Here is a 21,045-nt window from a genome sequence, read left to right as displayed (position 1 = left end):
AGGTCAAATAATTGTGGTTATTGTGCTATAACTCATTAACTGATAAAAAGTCAAAGATAAAATGCCCAAGTTCACGACCAATGTGATACATCGTAGTTGTTCGGGCTGAAACTTGTAAACTGATTCATTGTTGTGCTTACGAATCACTTGTGATGTTCAATCTTATTTTACTAATATTTAAAGTTTGTTTCACGAGTTGAAGATTGACTCCTTAAGCTTTATGTCCATATAAAACCCAAAGGGGAGGTAATTCTTGTCTGGACACTGAACAACTTCAAGTCAGGACTAATTTGACTTGACAGATATTAATATCCTGACACTGTGACCTGCTATATAATTATATTTAACATCAGTAGGCTGCTTCTGAGCACTTGGCCTGTATAATTGGCCAATCCTTCTATTGAAAAAAGTGATGCAAATACTCTGCTTTGCTGGAAACTTTTATCGCAATTCTGGTTTTTTTTTCATCAAATGTTGATTCATAGACATGAGTACCAGGTATTACAATGAACAGTGGGATTTAGAAATGTTGTGTGTTTAGTTTTCTACAGTTAAGTGTAACTTGATGTACTTGCATGTGATTACTATTGTGTGGTGTCTTCCTTCCTTTCCATGTATTCTACTGCTCTTTCTGACTCCAGCACATGTCTTCACTCTCAAGTCCTGCCATCAACTGTTTGGTTTTTAATCTTGGTGACATCAGCCTTTAACAAGGATAATAACATTACACTATTTTCAATCCATATTTTATAGCCCACCGGTCTTTCCATGGTACTGACTGCGAAACCAGTCTTCTGTGATTTCATATTCGGGATAGATATTCATAAACGGTTCTCAAATAATTTTTGATGAGTTAAGAAAATTATAACCATAGAAATAAGACATTGTTTCAGCGGATATGGCTATTCTTCCATTACTTAAAAGCTTAAACATATTGCACTTTAAAGAAACAAACCAAATTCATTTTGAATATGAATATTTTTTATTATGATCAGAATTTTTTTTTATGATGGTAACATCACCAGTTTGTTGAAATATAAACTTCCAGTACCTTATGATAGAATGTGTTGTATGTCATTATAAATGTAGTGTTTTCTAGTTCATTATTCTACAATGTAGGTTTTGAAAACTACATCAGATTTGATAACACATGCTTACTTCTCAGGTGCTGTATACCAGATCATTTTTGTGACTGTTATTTTGTTCTTTCCATGGTAGAATCCTACTGTAAATTCACCAGCGAAAATATACCCAAAAGGCACTAGGAAACGAACTCCACCTTATTTATCAGTCTTGCAAAAATACAATAACCATGAATTCTAAGCTTACTCTGAATGTTAATTAAGGCCCTGCATTGCAAAGGTCACACATGGCCAATTCTGAAATTTAAAAAAGTTTGTAATCAAGATATACTCGTGAACCCCTCAATCAATTTCCTGCACTGAAGTTCATAATACCAAAATACAGTATATGTTAAAGTTTGTTTATTTGTAGTATAAACAGTAAGTAGGAATCCATTGTCAATGTAACACTGGTTAAGCTCAGGTTTAGAGATGAACACATTACAGGGGTCATACTGATGTCAGTAATCTAGATTCATGATGCAATTTTGAAAATAATGTAGCACAAATTCAAATCTGTATGCAGTTTATGCAGATAGAAATTACAATTGTCCATGCCTTCCATGCCCTTGTTTTAACAGAGTGAGACAGCAGTATTATATTGCCCATTATTTATTATCCGTCATTGTTTTCAGACTTGCTTTGTGACAGTAGATATGTCTAGACTTAAACATGCTTGTCATCAATTATAAAGGTAACAATTTGAAGAAATAATCTATAATCTGAAATAAGTTTTTTCATCAATGTTTTACATTTTGTTGACAGGACGAGGAAGAGGAAGAGGAAAATGCTGTTCCTGAACAACTGTAACTGAAGAAAACAAGGAGTTGGCTACAGCAAATCTACTTGACTTGATGATGGGGCACTGCTGATCTCAGTGTGTCAACATACAGGCTAAGGAAACTCACCTACGCCATTTCTTACTTCCCCATCCACCCACAGCACTGGTCAGCAAGTGAAGGACTCGTGGTGTGTGTTGAGTGTATTTAATGTATGTTACACCTGGAGAATGTATGTACTGGTGTACTGTGGAAACTTATGTACTGGCACCGTGTTGAACTTGTGTACAGTCATTCCCCTTGCTATATTTGTTTTGTCTATGTAATCTACCACAGGGGTTGCTCTATCAAGTGTGTGTAAACAGAGGAAGTGTTTTTCCCCATTCTCTTAAAAGTATCATTTGTAAAAGATATCGATTGCTTTGATGTAGTTGAAATATAAAGAAGACAAATGGGGGAAAGATTGTGTAAATTTTGATTATTGTAGTTTACCTGCTAATTAATGTCTAGTGACACTTTTAGATGTTTGAACTAGTCAGTCTAAAAAGTATCCTACTGACAGTTGATAGTCACAGGGTGTAGATTGAAGTAGTGTAGAATTAGGTCCAATGGAAGCAATCAAAGGAAGTGTGACAAAATTAATCTGAATCGAAATCAATACAACCATCAATTGTCTAAGCAAAGACATTCCACTGTAATTTTCCGGGAAGAATAGTTTGGTTCAGTTATTCTTATCTTAGTTTGATATATATTGATATCAATATTTGTAAATTGCAGAATGTAATGAAGTGTTTTGGTATAACTAGAATGTATGAGAAACCTAGTTTTAGTTTTCTGGTTTTGACTGTATTCTTCTTTAACAGATGGTCTTCCATTTGTTCTGTGTATTTTGGGAAGGATAAATGCCTCATTGCAATAGCCCATCATTAGTGCATATGTGTATGTTTGACAGTCGTGTGTATATATCTTGTAGTCTAATGAATTTCCTTTGTGGGAAGGTAAACCTTATATTTCCTAATGATACTAGATATCAGTAATTCTCTGCCTAGACTGGTAATTAAGAGTTACTGCTCATAAATATTGAAAATGCTGGCAGATTTGCAAATATAATAGACAAATATTCCACATGGAACACAAGATATAGTGGTAATATGACATTGTGTTAATCCTGACTGAAGGTGTGTCAGATCTCTGTTATGATGATTTCTAATTCCTAGATGATGTTTAAGATCCCTGGCTCTGAGATAGTATGTACAATGCATACATCAGGTATCATTGAAGATATATCAGATGTGTGATAATGATGAGGACACACTCAGGTTTTGACACTGTGTAGTTTATGATCTGTATAGCTTTGCCTTGGTTTTAGCTCACCTGGCGTTGTGAGCCTATACCATGGCACAACATCTGTCCTTTGTCTATCTTCATTTTTTCCTCTAAAACAGTGCTGTTTAGATCAGCTGAGTGGATTGTGGCTTAATTTGGTATGGTGCATTGTTCTGCCAAGTGTTTTTTTATGGTATGTTGGATGTGAATATATAAACACCTACAAGACAGACATCTGGGTTTACTCCTCACCTGTGGATTAGTTCAGGAATCTTTATACAGAAACAGCAGGATAGACTTGTGGGTCTGCCCTCCCCCTGGGGATAACCTTAGGAGTCATTACACAGAAACAGCAGGATGGACCTGTGGGTCTGCCCCACCCCTGGGGATTAGTTCAGGAATCATTATATGGAAACAGCAGGATAGACCTGTGGGTCTGCCTCTCCCCTTGGGATTAGTTCAGGAGTCATAACACAGGAACATTAAGGTACAGATGAAAAGCAAAATGCATGCAAGCTATCTAGATCAGGTTTGTTACCACTCATGAAGACATAGTCACAAGGATACGAATCCAAACTGACTAGATATATATTTGGTGCAAGGGTCTTTGAGTCCATTGCTGTATATATATATATAAAAGAGTGAAGCTTCCCAGAGACTGAGGGACAATGCACAAGAGTGTTTAAAAGACCAGTTGTTTTGACTGGTTTATTTTGTTTTGACCAAATTTCCTAAATACACACATATAAATATGTGCAGCATTCCTTGCTCCAAGAAATAAAATGTTGCTTAAGGAATAGTATATAGTATTGTACCTCTTGTTACTTTTAGCCCAAAATAGTGAATACCAGATGAGCGACACAGGACCCCTGGGCCTCTTGTTCTGCTGTTCCCTGTTTTCAGTATATATACCTGTCAGGATTTATAGACAACAGTGCTAATGTATATAATAGTCTTAGTATGAATGTGGAAAATTAGTTGATGTTGTTTAAAAGTCATATTTTAGAAATGTTGATGACAGATATTTTGATTATTCTTGTATGTTTTAAATAATTCATGAAAATCGTGTATTGCTTGATTTCCTGTTGGGAAAGCATTGGATTTTCTCCATAAATTCTGTCCATGAAAGCATTGTTTTTCATCATTTTTGATTGCATAGCTCATCTAATAATTATTAATGGCTGTTTCTCATGATGTAGTTAAAGACAATATTGGGCTACCACAGTATAGAAATGTTGCTGTACTTAAACTGCAGTTTGTGATTGTGAAACAGGCTTTCCTCTTGGGTTAGAGTGAACTAGATAGAGTTGCCTTTTGACCTTGCCTCATTTGGTTCAGTTAGAGACATCTTGAATAATACAGCCCATTTATTTTTTGAAATGGCATGTCTTGAAGTTTAAATTTTTCGATTAAGATGGAATTATTGCCAATGCCATAATCTTAAGTTCATTTTATATTCATACGCCAAAAAGTGATATGGCATTGAAGTGATCATAAGATGTGATGATTATGATAAAGAAATACCAAAAAACTGTCATGTTGATAACTTGGTAGATGATGACAGGCATTCCGAATGAGGCAGTTCATAACCATAAACGGCTCAGTCTTATATCTATATCACACAACTTCTGATGTTTAAACGGTGGCATTTTCCCCACTTTGGTGGTGTTTCCTCCTGTAATTATGATGTTACCCCACTCATTTACTCTGGACAGAATGACACTTGGAATGGTATAATTTTAACAGAATGATCCTACATGTGTTATGTCTGGTTTATCGTATACTACATGTAAGAGACGTATTTTATTTCAAACATTGTCGGTCAGTTGATCTCTGCTGCTTCAAAATGAAATCATCATTTAAAAGTCGGAGCTCAATAAATAATCCAATACTAGGTAGAGTCATTGAAAGGTTAGTTATACTCATAAATTGTCTCACAAATAGGATTACTGTTACTTTATCAGTAAAGGATAGATTGGTGATAGGTGTATATTATGAGAAATGCCAGAAGATACTTGATTGGTATAATTCAGTATAACAATAATATTGTTTTCTATGAGAAACAGCACAGTCAGGATTTTCGAATTGTAATGCCTGTGTGTGACATGTGCTGAAACTTATCTGTGTTATTTCTGGACTATTTTCTTTAGCTTTCAGAATATTTCAGCTAGAGATAATGATTACATATCTGCATTAAAGCCATTCTAGTTTTTATGGATTAAAGGATATAGAGAGAGATGAAGAGATCTTTGTAGAGGTAAGACATCAGTAGATGCATTGTGTGTGGGTTAATATTTAGGTTCACCAGTATTACAGTAAGTTAAGTACCCTTAAATAAGGGCATAATCAAAAGGTGAAATAATTGTATCAAAATTGTGATTTTAAATGTTTTTCACTTAATTTAAGGTTACAGATAGATCAACTACAGCATTCCATTGCTTAAACATTGCTATTTCATGGCTATTGTTTATTTTTTCAAAATTTTTCAAAAGTCAATGTTCTAAAGTATACATCTTTTTTTGGCATTTAAGGACAAACTACTGTGTATTTTTGACATGGTTTTGTATTGTTAAACCTGTGGTATTTTTTTTGACAGGTGAACTCCAGTATCACCACATGTTGTGTCTCACTATCTCTCTGTCTCTCCTCCATATATGTTCATGTGTAAGTCAGGCAGTCTTGTCCAGCCTTGCTATGATTCCAGTGTGATGATGATAAATATAAATATCTGAAAGACTTGGGCAAGGGAATTTCTTCCAAAAGTATCAACATGATGATTTTAGTTGAATTTCTGCCAAAGGTATCAACACTATGATTTTGTGTTTAATTTTTCTTTCTTACAGTGTTATTTACAAATATTAGATTAGGATCATCTGGGTAAAATAGGAATTTTCCATTTTGACTGTCTTGTTTATCCTGTGTTGTGTCCGACATATCTCTTGCACACAGATTCTGTTGGGGTTAAATATTTCTTTCAATTTCACATAAAACTGAAAAATCACTCAGGAATATTGCTACATGGTCTACATGATCATACATCGTGATTTAACTGTGATTATTCTGCTACATCTTTTATCACTAGCCAGTTCATCTGGTATGTAGGAGAAAAGCTACAATTAGTTAGTCATAGTGCAATTTAATAACAAGGAGTACAATTTGTCCATGTAATTTGTTCTAGTAAATTATCGCTCAAATATGTAAAAGAAGAAGATAGAATGCTTTGGAATTTTGATTTTGATTCTGAGGGTTTGATGGGGGGGGGGGGGGGGGGGGAAGAAGTTAGTTGATAGGCTGATCACTCGGCTTCTTTGGTTATTCTTAAACAATATTATGTTATCACTATTTCTCACGAATTACAGAGTAGATCTTTCTCAAATTCCTTATTTAGGTTCCACTTGAATTCAAGATGTTCATGTCTAATTTTTAAAACAACTGGTATAATGCAGCCATCTTTGATTTTGACACTTTATATCATTTTTTAACAGAAAGTGCTTAAGATATCTTTTTTTGTTATGTCAACTTACCTCAGGATTACTACCAATATAATCAATATGAGTCAGTGTGACAAGAGGAAGAATTTGAAAAGTGTTGAGGAAACTGAAATTCCTTTGAGATATCTTGTTTTCTGCAAGGAAGAATTGCTGATTTTGTACCGAAAAATGTTTGATAACCTAATATTGATTACAAGTCACTCTTTCTCTGCCAGCTCCAATCCAAACCCTCCTGCTTCTTCCCCCAGAAACTAAATATACACTGTAATTTGTAAAGGATGTAGGTGCAGGATAATGTATAGATCCTTATGTTTTGTAAGGAACAGGACACTAATATGTACAAATTTACTGAATAGAAATAAAATATGATACCAGCTTAAGGTATGGAAACAAACTTGTATTGTATACTCTAGTTATTCTGTTTTATATTGTTATAGTTGATTTTTTTCTTGAAGTATGGTCTCGTTTTATTTTGATGTACATATAGTCATTTGTCTGATTGGCCTTGTGGAGTGTCCCTATAGACTGCCAATGGAAGCAGTCTTAATATATCGCATCTGTTACAGATTAAATGGCTGTTGTTTTTGCTTGTATCTAAATCTTAAATAATTCTGCAGTTCCTGCTTTGCCATTTCCCCTGCCAGTACCAGCATACCACTGGGTACAAGGTTTATACTAGCATGTGTACCTATTTCCCTGCTAGTACCACTGGGTACAAGGTTTATACTAGCGTGTGTACCCCTTCCCCTGCTAGTACCAGCATACCACTGGGTACAAGGTTTATACTAGCGTGTGTACCTATTTCCCTGCTAGTACCAGCACACCACTGGGTACAAGGTTTATACTAGCGTGTGTTACCCATTCCCCTGCTAGTACCAGCACACCACTGGGTACAAGGTTTATACTAGCGTGTGTACCTATTCCCCTGCTAGTACCAGCATACCACTGGGTACAAGGTTTATACTAGCGTGTGTACCCCTTCCCCTGCTAGTTCCAGCATACCACTGGGTACAAGGTTTATACTGGCGTGTGTACCCATTCCCCTGCTAGTACCAGCATACCACTGGGTACAAGGTTTATACTAGCGTGTGTACCCCTTCCCCTGCTAGTTCCAGCATACCACTGGGTACAAGGTTTATACTAGCATGTGTACCTATTTCCCTGCTAGTACCAGCATACCACTGGGTACAAGGTTTATACTAGCGTGTGTACCTATTCCCCTGCTAGTACCAGCATACCACTGGGTACAAGGTTTATACTAGCATGTGTTACCCATTCCCCTGCTAGTACCAGCACACCACTGGGTACAAGGTTTATACTAGCGTGTGTTACCCTTTCCCCTGCTAGTACCAGCACACCACTGGGTACAAGGTTTATACTAGCGTGTGTTACCCATTCCCTGCTAGTACCAGCATACCACTGGGTACAAGGTTTATACTGGCGTGTGTACCCATTCCCCTGCTAGTACCAGCATACCACTGGGTACAAGGTTTATACTAGCGTGTGTTACCTATTTCCCTGCTAGTACCAGCATACCACTGGGTACAAGGTTTATACTAGCGTGTGTTACCTATTTCCCTGCTAGTACCAGCATACCACTGGGTACAAGGTTTATACTAGCGTGTGTTACCTATTTCCCTGCTAGTACCAGCATACCACTGGGTACAAGGTTTATACTAGCATTTGTACTGATTTCATGCTGTTTGGATTTGATATGTTTTTTGTATCTTTTATTTGAAGCCATTTTCAGACCGTTTACAAACAATTTAGATACCAAATTCATATATCTTACCTGCAATATTAATTTCAGCATCACATGTGCATTCTGTCAACACAAGGAAATGCAAAGCTTTATTAAAAAATAAACATTTTACCAATTAAGTTCCTTGTGCATATGTAAGAAAATTTTCCAGTTTCTCCAAGGGAAATCAGTTTGTTATTTCATTGATTGAATTTGCTGATCAAAATGTTCTACCAATGAAAACCGATTACATATTTGTATAACACATTAACATTATTTCTAAAAATCTTGGGAAAACTGTGGATTGTTTGAATGTTTTGATTCAGTCATTATGCTCTAGACAGGCAATAATATGTAGAGAAAATAGGGCCTGTTACGTCCTTCAACTCCTTGTGGTAATTACAAGCTTAGAAATTAATTACAAGCTTGGAAACTAATTTTTGTATTCAAATGTTGTAATCAGTGTGTAAATTTCCCCTGTTTGGATTGAATGATGAAAAGCTATCAAACATTTGTATGTTGGGGCTTTAAAACCCATGTGATCCAAGGAAGCTCAGAGGTAGATAGCTCACAGGGTGATGTTGGAATGTAAGGATCAACTACAGGATTACCCCCTTCATTGTACTATTACACATGTCACTGCCCTCAATACTACTAACTAGCCACACAGCCATACTTCTGTGGCACATGACTTTGAGAACTGTTCACATGACAACTGCTTGAAATGAAGACTTGTCATGTGATACCTGGGTATGACCTTAGGGACTGATCACATGGTATTTGGCTATGACCCTGGGACTGATCACAAGGTATGTGGCTATGACCCAGGTACTAGTCATGTGGGATGTTAACATGACCCAGGGGACTGATCACATGGTATTTGGCTATGACCCTGGGACTGATCACAAGGTATGTGGCTATGACCCAGGTACTAGTCATGTGGGATGTTAACATGACCCAGGGGACTGATCACATGGTATGTGGCTATGACCCCGGGACTAATCACATGGTATGTGGCTATGACCCCGGGACTGATCACATGGTATGTGGCTATGACCCAGGTACTAGTCATGTAGAATGTGGATATGACCCCAGGGACTGGTCACATGATAGATGTTCATGACCTTGTGAATTAGTTGCATGGTTACTGATTTTTAACTCTCTAGCAGGATATGGTCTTGGCAGTTGGTGTAAATTTTCAAGACATTTATGGCTATGGTGCTTTTGATGTATAATGTTCAAGATGGACATCTTTCAAGAAAGTTTACAATAGATAATTATGTATACTGGGTATATATTATAAATGGGGAGTTCCATCACACACTCATGTCAATAAAATGTGATCAGATTTTGTGGGCAGTGACATAACTAATCATATCTCCTGGTCAAATTTAAGATTTTCAGGCAGGAGCCAAGCCTTATATATACAAATATGATCTCCTCTGGTCAGTCTTGTACCTCCAGTGAGGATCAGATCTTATGTTACTAATGTATACATAGGCATGGCATCTCCTGGTTAGTTTTAGATTCCCAGGCAGGACCCCAGCCTCTCCGTAGGGGCTCAATATCATATGTTAAGTATTGAAAATGTTTTTTTAGAGAAATTTGTGTATACTCTTGACAAATAAAGATCATTATTCATTCCTCATTCATTGTCATGTTTATTTGTAAATTACCAGACAGAAATGGGGTATGTATAATTAAAATCTACAAGGCAAAATTTAAAAATTATTAACCTTTACTGTTGATAGGTAGAATAGGATTATTGAGTGAAAATATAATTGTAGTGTAATTCACTACATTGATTGTCGATTTTCCAATGAACCCTTTTGAGTTATGTTTTGTTATGGTATTAGTTGTATACATAGTAATCCAATTCTCCATCCATATAGTCTGGTTGTAGTCCAATTTGTACGATTGCAAAAAAGACATTATCAATTATTTTCAATAGTTGGCTATTGCAAGTATGAAGGCTGTTGAAAATTATGGTCAAAGGCCAAAAGGTAAGACCAGGGTGAAGGGTTGCAACTTGGGGCCAAGATACACCGAAGGCTGTTTGAACTGTATGATGAGACTGGGAAGATAATGAATTGTATTAAATTTTAAGGTAGGTCAGCAGTAGAAATTAATATAACTGGTTGGTAACATTGTCATCAGGAACCAATTCATTTCTTTGGATCAACTCTGTACAGGTGAAATAGTATAGGAAGACTTCCTAGCAAGTTTATTTTGTGGAGACTCGTCCAAGTCACCGATGACTCTTGTAACAAAATGGGGTTAAACAATAGTTAAAACATAAAATAAAATAGTAGCTATCAGAGACAGCAGAACATAGCTCTAGCATTATATTTCTGAACGTTTTCTTTTTATCAAAACAATAGATAGGCAGTGGAACAACTGTATCCTGTGTCAAGACCAAGGTATCTTGTGTCAAGACCAAGGTATCTTTGTCATTTGTAGAAAAGGGAATATTTTGGTAACACTTTTCCTTTCCACATTGTCGGGGTCACTTTTTTAATACAAATTCTTTGACAAAAGGCTAAAGTCGAACCACTCTTCTTAACAAGTATGAAGGTACATCGAAAGTATTTCAAGATAATTCAACTATATTTTTAGAAAAAATGTCACTCTAATGACTTCCTAAACAAACATGTTTACCAAGTCATGTAAAATTTAGAAGTACACCAAGTTGGAATCAGGACAAGAAAGGAATATGCTCTCCAGCAAAACTAACAGGGATACATATGTACTAGTATGCAGATACCTTGTCTTTTAAAAGCCTGTATTTCCAGATTTGATATGTTGGTATTGATGGTTTTACAATATGAACACACATCCTTTATAATATAAACAAGCATAGCACATTGTCAAGTGTCTCGGGTATGCTGTCAGTATGCTAGTCATCCACACATTGTTCTTCACAAATAAAAAAGATATAATTCTGTAATTATTATTTTATTATATTAAATAATAAAATACAGTGGTATTTTACTATATAATTTTACAATTTTCAAATTTGATGCACAGAGACTTAATACAGTGCAAAAAATCTTTGCAGAACATTTTCTCAATTTGCAAGCTTTCTTCAGGTAGTCTACCAGTACAAGTAATATTAACAGTCAATAGCCCAAATGTTTTTTTCTCGGGCTGAAATACAAATAGTCGCAAAGTACAAAACGGTGTTAATATATTCACATATATTCTCCATTAGCCAGCTGCCTATAGGGGTGAAAGTGTCAGGTGATGCATTACTCAAGTAAACCAAAGTGGGGAGAAGAAACCAAGCCATGTGATGATCCCATGACAGAAAGAACAGTAGATGATGTGATGATAGAAAGGACTTCAGATGATTTGATGACAGAAAGGTCTGTGTAGATGATTAAGATGAATTACAACATTCAAGTTGAAGGAGTGAAATGGCGCAAATTAAAATATAGAGGACAGAAAGAGGTATTAAATGTTTCTACCGGTTTGGTTTCCCCTCCGAGTCATCACACCAAGAAAGAGTTCGGACATTGTTTTATTTCAGGCCACATTATGAAAACTTAGGTATACTACTATCACCTTGTGTTAACTTACATCGAGTATAAATCAAATGAAATAGGCAATCTACATATTGGCTGATGCAGTCATATTTCTGAGTGTGCAAAAAGAGGAAAGATTCCAAATACAGAGACAGCAGCCAAGTACTTCATATCATCATCGTTACTTCAATTAGTATTCTAATGGAAAATATTACTTATCCTACAAATACTTGAGAAAATTTCCAATTAATCCCTATGCTTAAGAATAAAAAAAATAGATGAAAAATAAAGTTGCATGAAAACAGTAAGAATATTGACTTGTGACATATATATAAAATAATGCAACAACTCAATGTTAACAAATACAAAGCATACTTGTGAATTACTCTGCAACAAACCACCTAATCCTAGCTCACACACCCTTACACATCCAAATATGGTCATCAAACATGTTCCCAAAAGGGGACAAAAAAGGAACAGTGGATTTGGCACACAGACAGTGTACATAACATTTGCCCTTTTTAACAATGCATGCACTCACATAAGACACAATCACCAGTGTGTGTTATCTCAAAACTCAGAATGGAAACAACAAGTTGTTAACATGTCATTCACAGCCTTCCCCAACACATAGGCTTCAGCACATTCACAGCCCAACACACAATCCACAACAATCATGTACTTTGGGAAGAATGCATCATACAATCATCCTGCTATTGTTTTATATGAGGGACTTTTTCTCTTCAAACATATGAATATTCCTCATCAAAAAACATATAATCAAAGTATAATTACTGTTAACAAATACTCTCACATATTAAAAATTAAAATCAACACTAATAGGACTAAGCCATTTAGGTCATGATTGTCAACAAGTGCTCTAATTGTACTACAGGTTCTCTGCCTTAGAAAGTTTGTGTCCAGGTAAAATGGATCAAGGAACTTCTTCCCAAAGTCCATAACAAGTAGATTTGCGAACGCCTGACTCTGTGACACTGCAATGGACATACATACAAGCATTATCTCCCCTTAAATGAGATGGCCTCTCTTATTAACGAGTCCTTTTACTGTAATGCAGTTGTTTCTGCAGCATAACCATGCATCCTCACCCCAAATATAACCAAGCACAACCTCACAGCATACCGGTATAGAGGTGATATGTTATGTAGAAGCACATACTGACAGTTTTGCAGATAAAAATTGCCACACATTTTGAAATATGTATGGCATATGCATATTATTGAAATATTTGACAAGATGGGAGGTGTCGCTATGTAGAATGAGATATATGCCATGGTATAGCTGCATACAAGACATCGTGTATCCATTGAAGTGTCACAGATCCCCCCTCCCCAGTCTTGTAGTTAACCTTAGAATTAGGCTCAACTACTTTCGCAAAGACAAATAAGCAAAATGAGTTTGGTTCTCACAAGAAAGCCAGGCTACAGGCACACATTTCAGGGTCCACAACACAAATCACTACAGCGATTCCATCATATACAAAAAACAATAGCGATCATAAGGCTAATTAATGGCAATGTGTAGTCATCTTATCAGTGTTGGTCAACGACCACTATGAACACATTTTTTTTGTGACATGCACAGATTCATCAGATATCAGAAACAACCATCTGAATATTACCTAATATATATACATAAAGATCCTATCTTCCTTAAGTCCCTGTATATTGCCCCAAATGTGACCTGCCATCACATTCCTTTGTTCTCTGATGATGAAGTTTCTGTGGGGGCAGGTCAAGTGATAGTATGATTTAGTTGTAATGCTTGTGGTAGAGACTAGACTCAGTCTGAACCATCTGTATCCTCACAGCTCAAACCCAACTGGGATTACATATTGACCATAGTAACTATTTAAGTAAATATTTTATATCTCATGTGACTATACCAATACTTTATCCACGGCAGAACTGATTTGGACTGAAAAATAAGTGACCAGCCTTCAATCAAGGTCTGAGCCTAGGGATACAGGGCCCAACACTGTAACGATATGTTACAACAATGTATAAGGGTCAGCTTGTACGTTACACTATTGCTACAAAAACCTTTATCAGATATCGTCAGGACATGAATGCTTGTCAAACACTTACATTTTATAGAATTTAATGAAAACAATATAATATTTATCATTTTTTGCTATCAATGAGATATTTAATGAAAAAATATTGCACTTAACCAACACGTCTGATGTGATTTAAACAGCACATTCCTCAGGTAAAGCACTAAAACCAAACATCTTTGGCAAAATTTACATCAAAACAAATGTCATTGAAAGTTTAATCACATCTATAGAGTTGAATTATTATTTAAATCACTGAATAAAGGTTAATATCTGATAAACAGGTAACATTTTAAAAGATTTGGTATTGTTTTAAAGCAAAAAGGGACTAGTAGGCATGAAAATGATAGAAATTCTGCCGAGTGCTCTAAAGATAATGGGGTAATTTATGAAAAAAAAAACAAACAAAAAACGGTCTAAACAGAAATCTGTTGTAACTATATCAGAAATATTATTTGAAGTAATTAGTAGAATTCACAATACTCATTTTGAAATCTTTTCAGTTGAACATGACATTAAATGACTCACAACCGTTTCTATTTTAATTACTCTCAATGTTTTACAACCATCTCAATTTCATACTGGTTAATCATGAACATCAATACAATTCATCTGATGTGCAAGATATTATTTCATTTCAAAATGACATTCGTCCTTCAGAAATAGATTTGAAACAATGGAATTATGGATAGTCGGAATAAATACCTTTTGTAGGAAAATCTGTGTATTATTCAATGAATTAATACTATTTTCTTACTGAAATAAATAAAACATACAGACGCAAAATATTTAGCAATACAATTTTTAATTTTTATAGAAATGTTGATGAATGTGAGGGTGTGATGAAGTGTTATATGGAATAATCATTATGCATGATCTTGATATGACAATCACTGACGAACACAACTGTGTAGAGATAATGGCCAGAGAACCATTATTCTGAGGTATACAAAAAAAAAAAAAAAAAAAAAATTAAAGAAAAAAAAAATGCGAGTTGAAAACTCTGAGAATATCTGTGGTAGTATTATATATATATATATACACAACATCATAAAAGAACATGTCAATTTGAGAAGAAAATTGTACATTTGAGAGGAAATGTATTACAGATCTTTCTTTGAGAAGAAATAAAAAATGTGTGAAGGTATAGGTGTATTTTTTATACTTGGTAAAGGATCAGTCTGACTTCATATCAATCGTATACAGGTTTAACCAGCATGAGAAAACATTTTCAAAGCCTCAATGCTATATATACGTTATCAAGCTATCTGCCATTCAGTAAATGTGTCCACGCAGTATTATTTTACAACACTCAGTTATGTCCCTTGGGTGCTGCATATACCAGTAGGTAGGCAACAGCTGCTAGACACTACAGCTTTGGCAAGATTATGTTATTCAGCACATTGAAGTCCCAAATATCCCTACCTGCAATTTGAGTAAGTTGAAAGCAGTTAAAACCTAGATTCCTCCCAACCCCAGTAAAACACACAATATATTTATTGCAAAAACCACATCAGGTAACACAATAGTGTAACATCTATGTTAAAAAAATGTAAATAAAATTGATGAATTTGGAAAATTCTTTGGAGCTATTCTTGGAAAATTAAAAAAAAAAAAAATAATAATAATAAAAAATAACATCCTTTAAAACACTTATGTTGCAACAGAACTTCAGAACTTATCATCTCAACATACACAGCACCGCTTTTTTAGTCAGTAGTACCAGCAAAAACAAAGTCTTATAAAAATAAATCAACAAAAACAACAGATTACAGAAAAACAAAAACAGATGGCCATTTAACTGACAAATACTTAAGATTTTCTTAGTTCCTCTTTCTTTCTGCATGTGACGACACCTTTGCACTTAAAACACATATTTGTAAGATAATAAAAGGCGAGCATAAGGACTCTATCCTGGTGCATAATGGGAGATAACTCACAATCATACACCTACTGTTTACACATACACACCTACCTTTGCCTTCATCCACACTGTACACATACACACCTACTCTTGCCTTCATCCTAACTGTACACATACACACCTACCCTTCATTCACCCTCTACACATATACACCTACCCATCACTCACACTCTACAAACCTATCACTCTCACAGTACACGTACACATACGTCCCCCCCACACACATCTGTACACACACATACGTAGGCCTACCACCCCCATGCACACTATACATACACACACACCCATCATAGTGTATACACACACCTACCCCTCAACTACAAATATTTAAATACACATACACCTACCCTTCATACTTTACACATATCATTCACATATCTTGTACACCTACAAACTTACCCCCCCCCCCCCCCCCAACCCTCACACATTCACATTGTATACATACACACATATCCTTCACACTGTACATATACATGCCTACCCCCGATACATCTCTACACCTCCCCCAATACACACACACATACACATTTACCTATCACACTGAACACCCAATATCATTCATTTCACTCAGTATGTACACGTTAGCTAGACTATGGTAAACAATTTAAAGTTGAACACATAAAACCTTCCTTAGACATGAACATGCGGAATGACAATATACCATAACTGTTGTTGAGGTTGTTATTACAGGACCTACAACCTAAACCTGTCAAGAGTATTACACCTGCAATGATAGATTGTTCACAGTCAGTGTTCTATACACCTCCAGTCATAGGAACAATTCGCCTTCCATATGCATGATAGGAGTAACAGCAATAGGAGCACTAAGTGTTTTCTGATAAGATTTACATCTTTAGTTAGAGGAGCAGTGATGTTCAAAGACAGATGCGAGACACACAAAAACATATGTTAACAGCAATACTTCTCAACTTTAATAAAGTAGATATATTTATCCATGTTTTTGTGTCAAGTGTCTGTTCTTTGAATGATAAAATACACTTTCAAACATAGAATCAGCATTGAATTCATAAAATAGATGTACACTCTCTATATTGAAGTTACACCTTCAATGATAGGATTTGTACACCTTCAATGATAGTTGTACACCTTCTATGATAGGATTTGTACACCTTCAATGATAAGATTAGTACACCTTCAATGATAGGATTTGTGCACCTTCAATGATAAGATTTTACATCTTCCATGATAGTACCACACCTTCAATAATAGGATTTGTACACCTTCAATGAGAGTTTGTACACCTTAAATGATAGGATTTGTACACCTTCCATAATAGTTGTACACCTTTCATGATAGTTGTACACCTTCAATGATAGGATTTGTACACCTTCAATGATAAGATTAGTACACCTTCAATGATAGGATTTGTACACCTTCAATGATAGAAGTTGTACACCTTCCATGATAGGATTTGTACACCTTCAATGATAGAAGTTGTACACCTTCCATGATAGGATTTGTACACCTTCAATGATAAAAGTTGTACACCTTCCATGATAGTTGTACACCTTCAATGATAGGATTTGTACACCTTCAATGATAGAAGTTGTACACCTTCCATGATAGGATTTGTACACCTTCAATGATAGAAGTTGTACACCTTTCATAATAGTTGTACACCTTCCATGATAGTTGTACACCTTCAATGATAGATGTCACCTTCCATGATAGTTGTACACCTTCAATGATAGATGTCACCTTCCATGATAGCTGTACACCTTCAATAATAGGATTTGTACACCTTCAATGATAGGATTTGTACACCTTCAATGATAGGATTTGTACACCTTAATGATAGGAGTTGTACACCTTCAATGATAGGAGTTGTACAAATGGTAGGCATGGCAATCATTGTAATTATATATAAGAGGATAACATGTGTCTCATTAAATAACATACACAACTGTTGGTATAATCTTTCTAGCACTTTTTTCAGTATTTTGAAAAGTCAAATTCAAAACTTTGTTTGAAGAAGAAAAAAGGTAAAAAAAAAAAAAAAAAAAAACAACAACTTAACGTTAAATTATGTTTTGATGAAATCAAATTATCAACAACTGGTTTTCAAATGCAGATATCCTCTCAGACAGTATGTATGCTGAGGCCTGTAATACAACATCCCACCATTTCTGGAAGTTAAAAAAGGCAAACAAACAAAATCTGACATTAAGATGCTGACTATCCTAAGTTCTGAAGCACATAGTGTGTAAGTAGACAGGAAAAAAAAGCACTGAATTGTAGGCACTTTAAGAGGGGGACAGAAGATCTCTACCACACATAAACATTTGCTTGTGTTACTGTCACCACAGTTGGATTCCTCTACAATCAACCACTCGACTAGTCAAGCGATTGATCCATTCATATCTATACAGACTGTATAATACATAACAATTCTTGTAATTCATTAACATTGGGATGGCTAACCTCCTCCAACACTAGGCATTCACCTTATCACACTTCATATGTTGTCATATGTTATTTTCTTAATTTGTAGATAATTGAATTCTTAATTAAACAAGATACAATGAGAATATCGGTATTTTACACATATATGGTACATTAGAACAGAAACAGGGAAATAAATATAATTCTTAATGAAAATGAAAGAAAATTACAAAATATTTGTGTAGTAGGCAAGATATGAAAAAAAACATTTAGAGCTTGAGGTAGCTTAACTTTTAATAGAGAATTTCACAAGCAACCCTTTATCAATATCAAAATAAAAATTCTAATCTATAATCTATACTGTACCGCCAAATGGTGACAAAATGCAAATAAATTTAATTAAAATGTTTGCCACAAGCTGCAATTATTGAAATAAAATCTATTTGATAATTGTCAGTGATGACCTACTGTTTTTTCACTTCATTTCATTAAGGGGAGACAATATTACCTCTGTCTGATACCATATAATATCCAAACATTGCAAAGTATCTCACAATTAACTCAGTCATAAACAGACTCAATTAATCTGTGAGAGTTAAAGGGATAGTCTACAAATGTAGTTCAAAAAAGGAAATAACAGATCAGAAATAAAGACCAAATATCACAGCTTGATAACGCACTCCACGAAAACAATTATGGTATGTATGTTGGCGGTTCCTTGACACATGCTACGCAGCCTTGTGTCGGCCCCCACAGCAGCCACAGGCTACCCCACACTTGTGGCAGGCCATCAGTGGCCAATAGCACCATAAACACGGAACAAACAGGGAAAGAATTGTCAAAGCAGTCCACTTCTTACAGTTGGAGTCATCAGTTGTATCACACATACAGGGGTGTCCATAGTCTCCCTCTGGGTCCGACATACAGTGGTATATAATACACTTGGGGCACCACACACAAGTGACACATTCTATACATTTCTCCACCCCATCCGGTGCATCCTCACAACTGCCACGTCCATTCTCCTCGTGAGAGAACAAATCATGGCAGTGCTTACACCGTGATTTCTGTTGTGGTATCAACCGCTGTGTTGTTTTTCTATGCTTGTCTTTTTGCTTTCTGGGTAAAGGTGGGAGTTGCGTGATCAAAGGCTGTCTCTTGATATTACTTGTCGATTCACGTTTCGACGGTGGTTTCTGTACTGACTCTAAGGTCGGATAGCTATATTCATGTTGTTGTTTACTTTTGGCAAATATTACATATTGGTAGTCTTTCATTTCTAGATTATCTGTACAGTCAATGAGAACCTGCTCAGATTTACTGCTCAAAGATGTTGGATCATCCGGCTTGATCCATATATCATCTCGACTGAAACTACTAGTATCAATTGTGTCAGACTTACTACTACTAGATTTGTCACTAGGGGGTGATGAGGGTATATTGACACCACCACCCGTCACATTCCGGTGAGGTGAGGTGGTAGGAATATAGTGCACACGGTGTAGATGGCCATGATTGGCATGTGGGCTGAATTGGAAGGACTCTGGTAAGCCCGATATTGTAGATTCTGGAGACTGGGGGGTAGGGCTACTTGTGGTCGTAGATGTTGTGGAGGCAGACTGTGATGACTGTCCAGACATTGGAAGGTCTAGCAGCTGTAATACAAAAATACATAATTAAACACAGAAATATTGTGTAATACAAAAATACATAATTAAACACAGAAATATTATGTAATACAAAAATACATAATTAAACACAGAAATATTAAGTTTCTGAACTTATGAAATGTATACAACTTGTATCTAAGACAATTTTAATAGATGATGTAATTTATCGTAACAACCGATTGTTTGTTGGGCAGCCTTTATCATTTTTAGGCAAAATCTCCTTTTTGTAGCTGGTGCTAACACAATGAATGAAATACGGGAGGCCTGTTGCAGGATATCTAGAACAAATGGGTTAAAGTATTTTGCCAAACGACACAATCACAATAGCATTCCAAGACAATAGTCTTCAGAAGAACCACAAACTGCCCTGGGTAAGGATCGAACTACACCTTAGATCTACACTGGAGCTGCATTAGTCCAACACTCCATTGACTGAGCTTCCACAGACAATTGATCCATTTTTGTGGTCTGAAGAAGACATATGTAGTGTAACACTGCCCAACAATACCATTGATGTGGATCAACCAACTCCTCATTACAGAGAAACCATTGAACCAGTCGGGTTATTATAGTAGGTGTATCATATGTAAATATGCAGGCATCTCATCACAATGGCAAACCAAATTTGATTGAGACTGAACCATTTGAAGGGCAGCAATTGAAGAGAAACTAAGTAACCACTAGCACTTACATAGCCTTGATCATAATTTTGACTATCTCTAAGGTAGTTATTGAATGGCAATATAATGTCCAAGTAATATGAAGTTTTGTCCAAAGATAAATTCTATCTTTTCCATAATACCTATCATGTCACAGAGTTATATCCCTTTGTCTTTACTCCAGTGTGTCTTTGAACTAGAATCAATTTGAAGGACAAGGTAAACAATTAAATATGCTTCAAGGGATGCAAGCATTTGAAAAATTATAAATTAACATAATGCAGGCACTTACCACAAAGACCTCTTCATCTCCATCTATATTACACACCC

The 21,045-nt window shown here is 35.6% G+C and overlaps 1 protein-coding gene and 1 pseudogene across 1 annotated transcript in view; one reads left to right on the top strand and one right to left on the bottom strand.

Moving 5' to 3' along the window:
* LOC117322709 overlaps positions 1-10,106 on the top strand; it is a 44,522-nt pseudogene extending 34,416 nt beyond the window's left edge.
* A 1,291-nt stretch (positions 10,107-11,397) lies between these two features.
* LOC117323903 (sprouty-related, EVH1 domain-containing protein 2-like) overlaps positions 11,398-21,045 on the bottom strand; it is a 41,766-nt gene continuing 32,118 nt past the window's right edge. The window contains exons 4-5 of the mRNA XM_033879423.1: positions 21,008-21,045; positions 11,398-20,041 (exon numbers count right to left, since the gene is read on the bottom strand). Coding sequence (XP_033735314.1) covers positions 19,115-20,041; positions 21,008-21,045 — 965 coding nt within the window. The 3' untranslated portion in view covers positions 11,398-19,114. The remainder of the gene's footprint in view (positions 20,042-21,007) is intronic.

This window comes from Pecten maximus, chromosome 3 (genome assembly GCF_902652985.1).
Source record: "Pecten maximus chromosome 3, xPecMax1.1, whole genome shotgun sequence".
In the NCBI taxonomy this organism is placed as follows: domain Eukaryota; kingdom Metazoa; phylum Mollusca; class Bivalvia; order Pectinida; family Pectinidae; genus Pecten; species Pecten maximus.
This window is presented reverse-complemented; position numbering and strand designations above follow the sequence as displayed.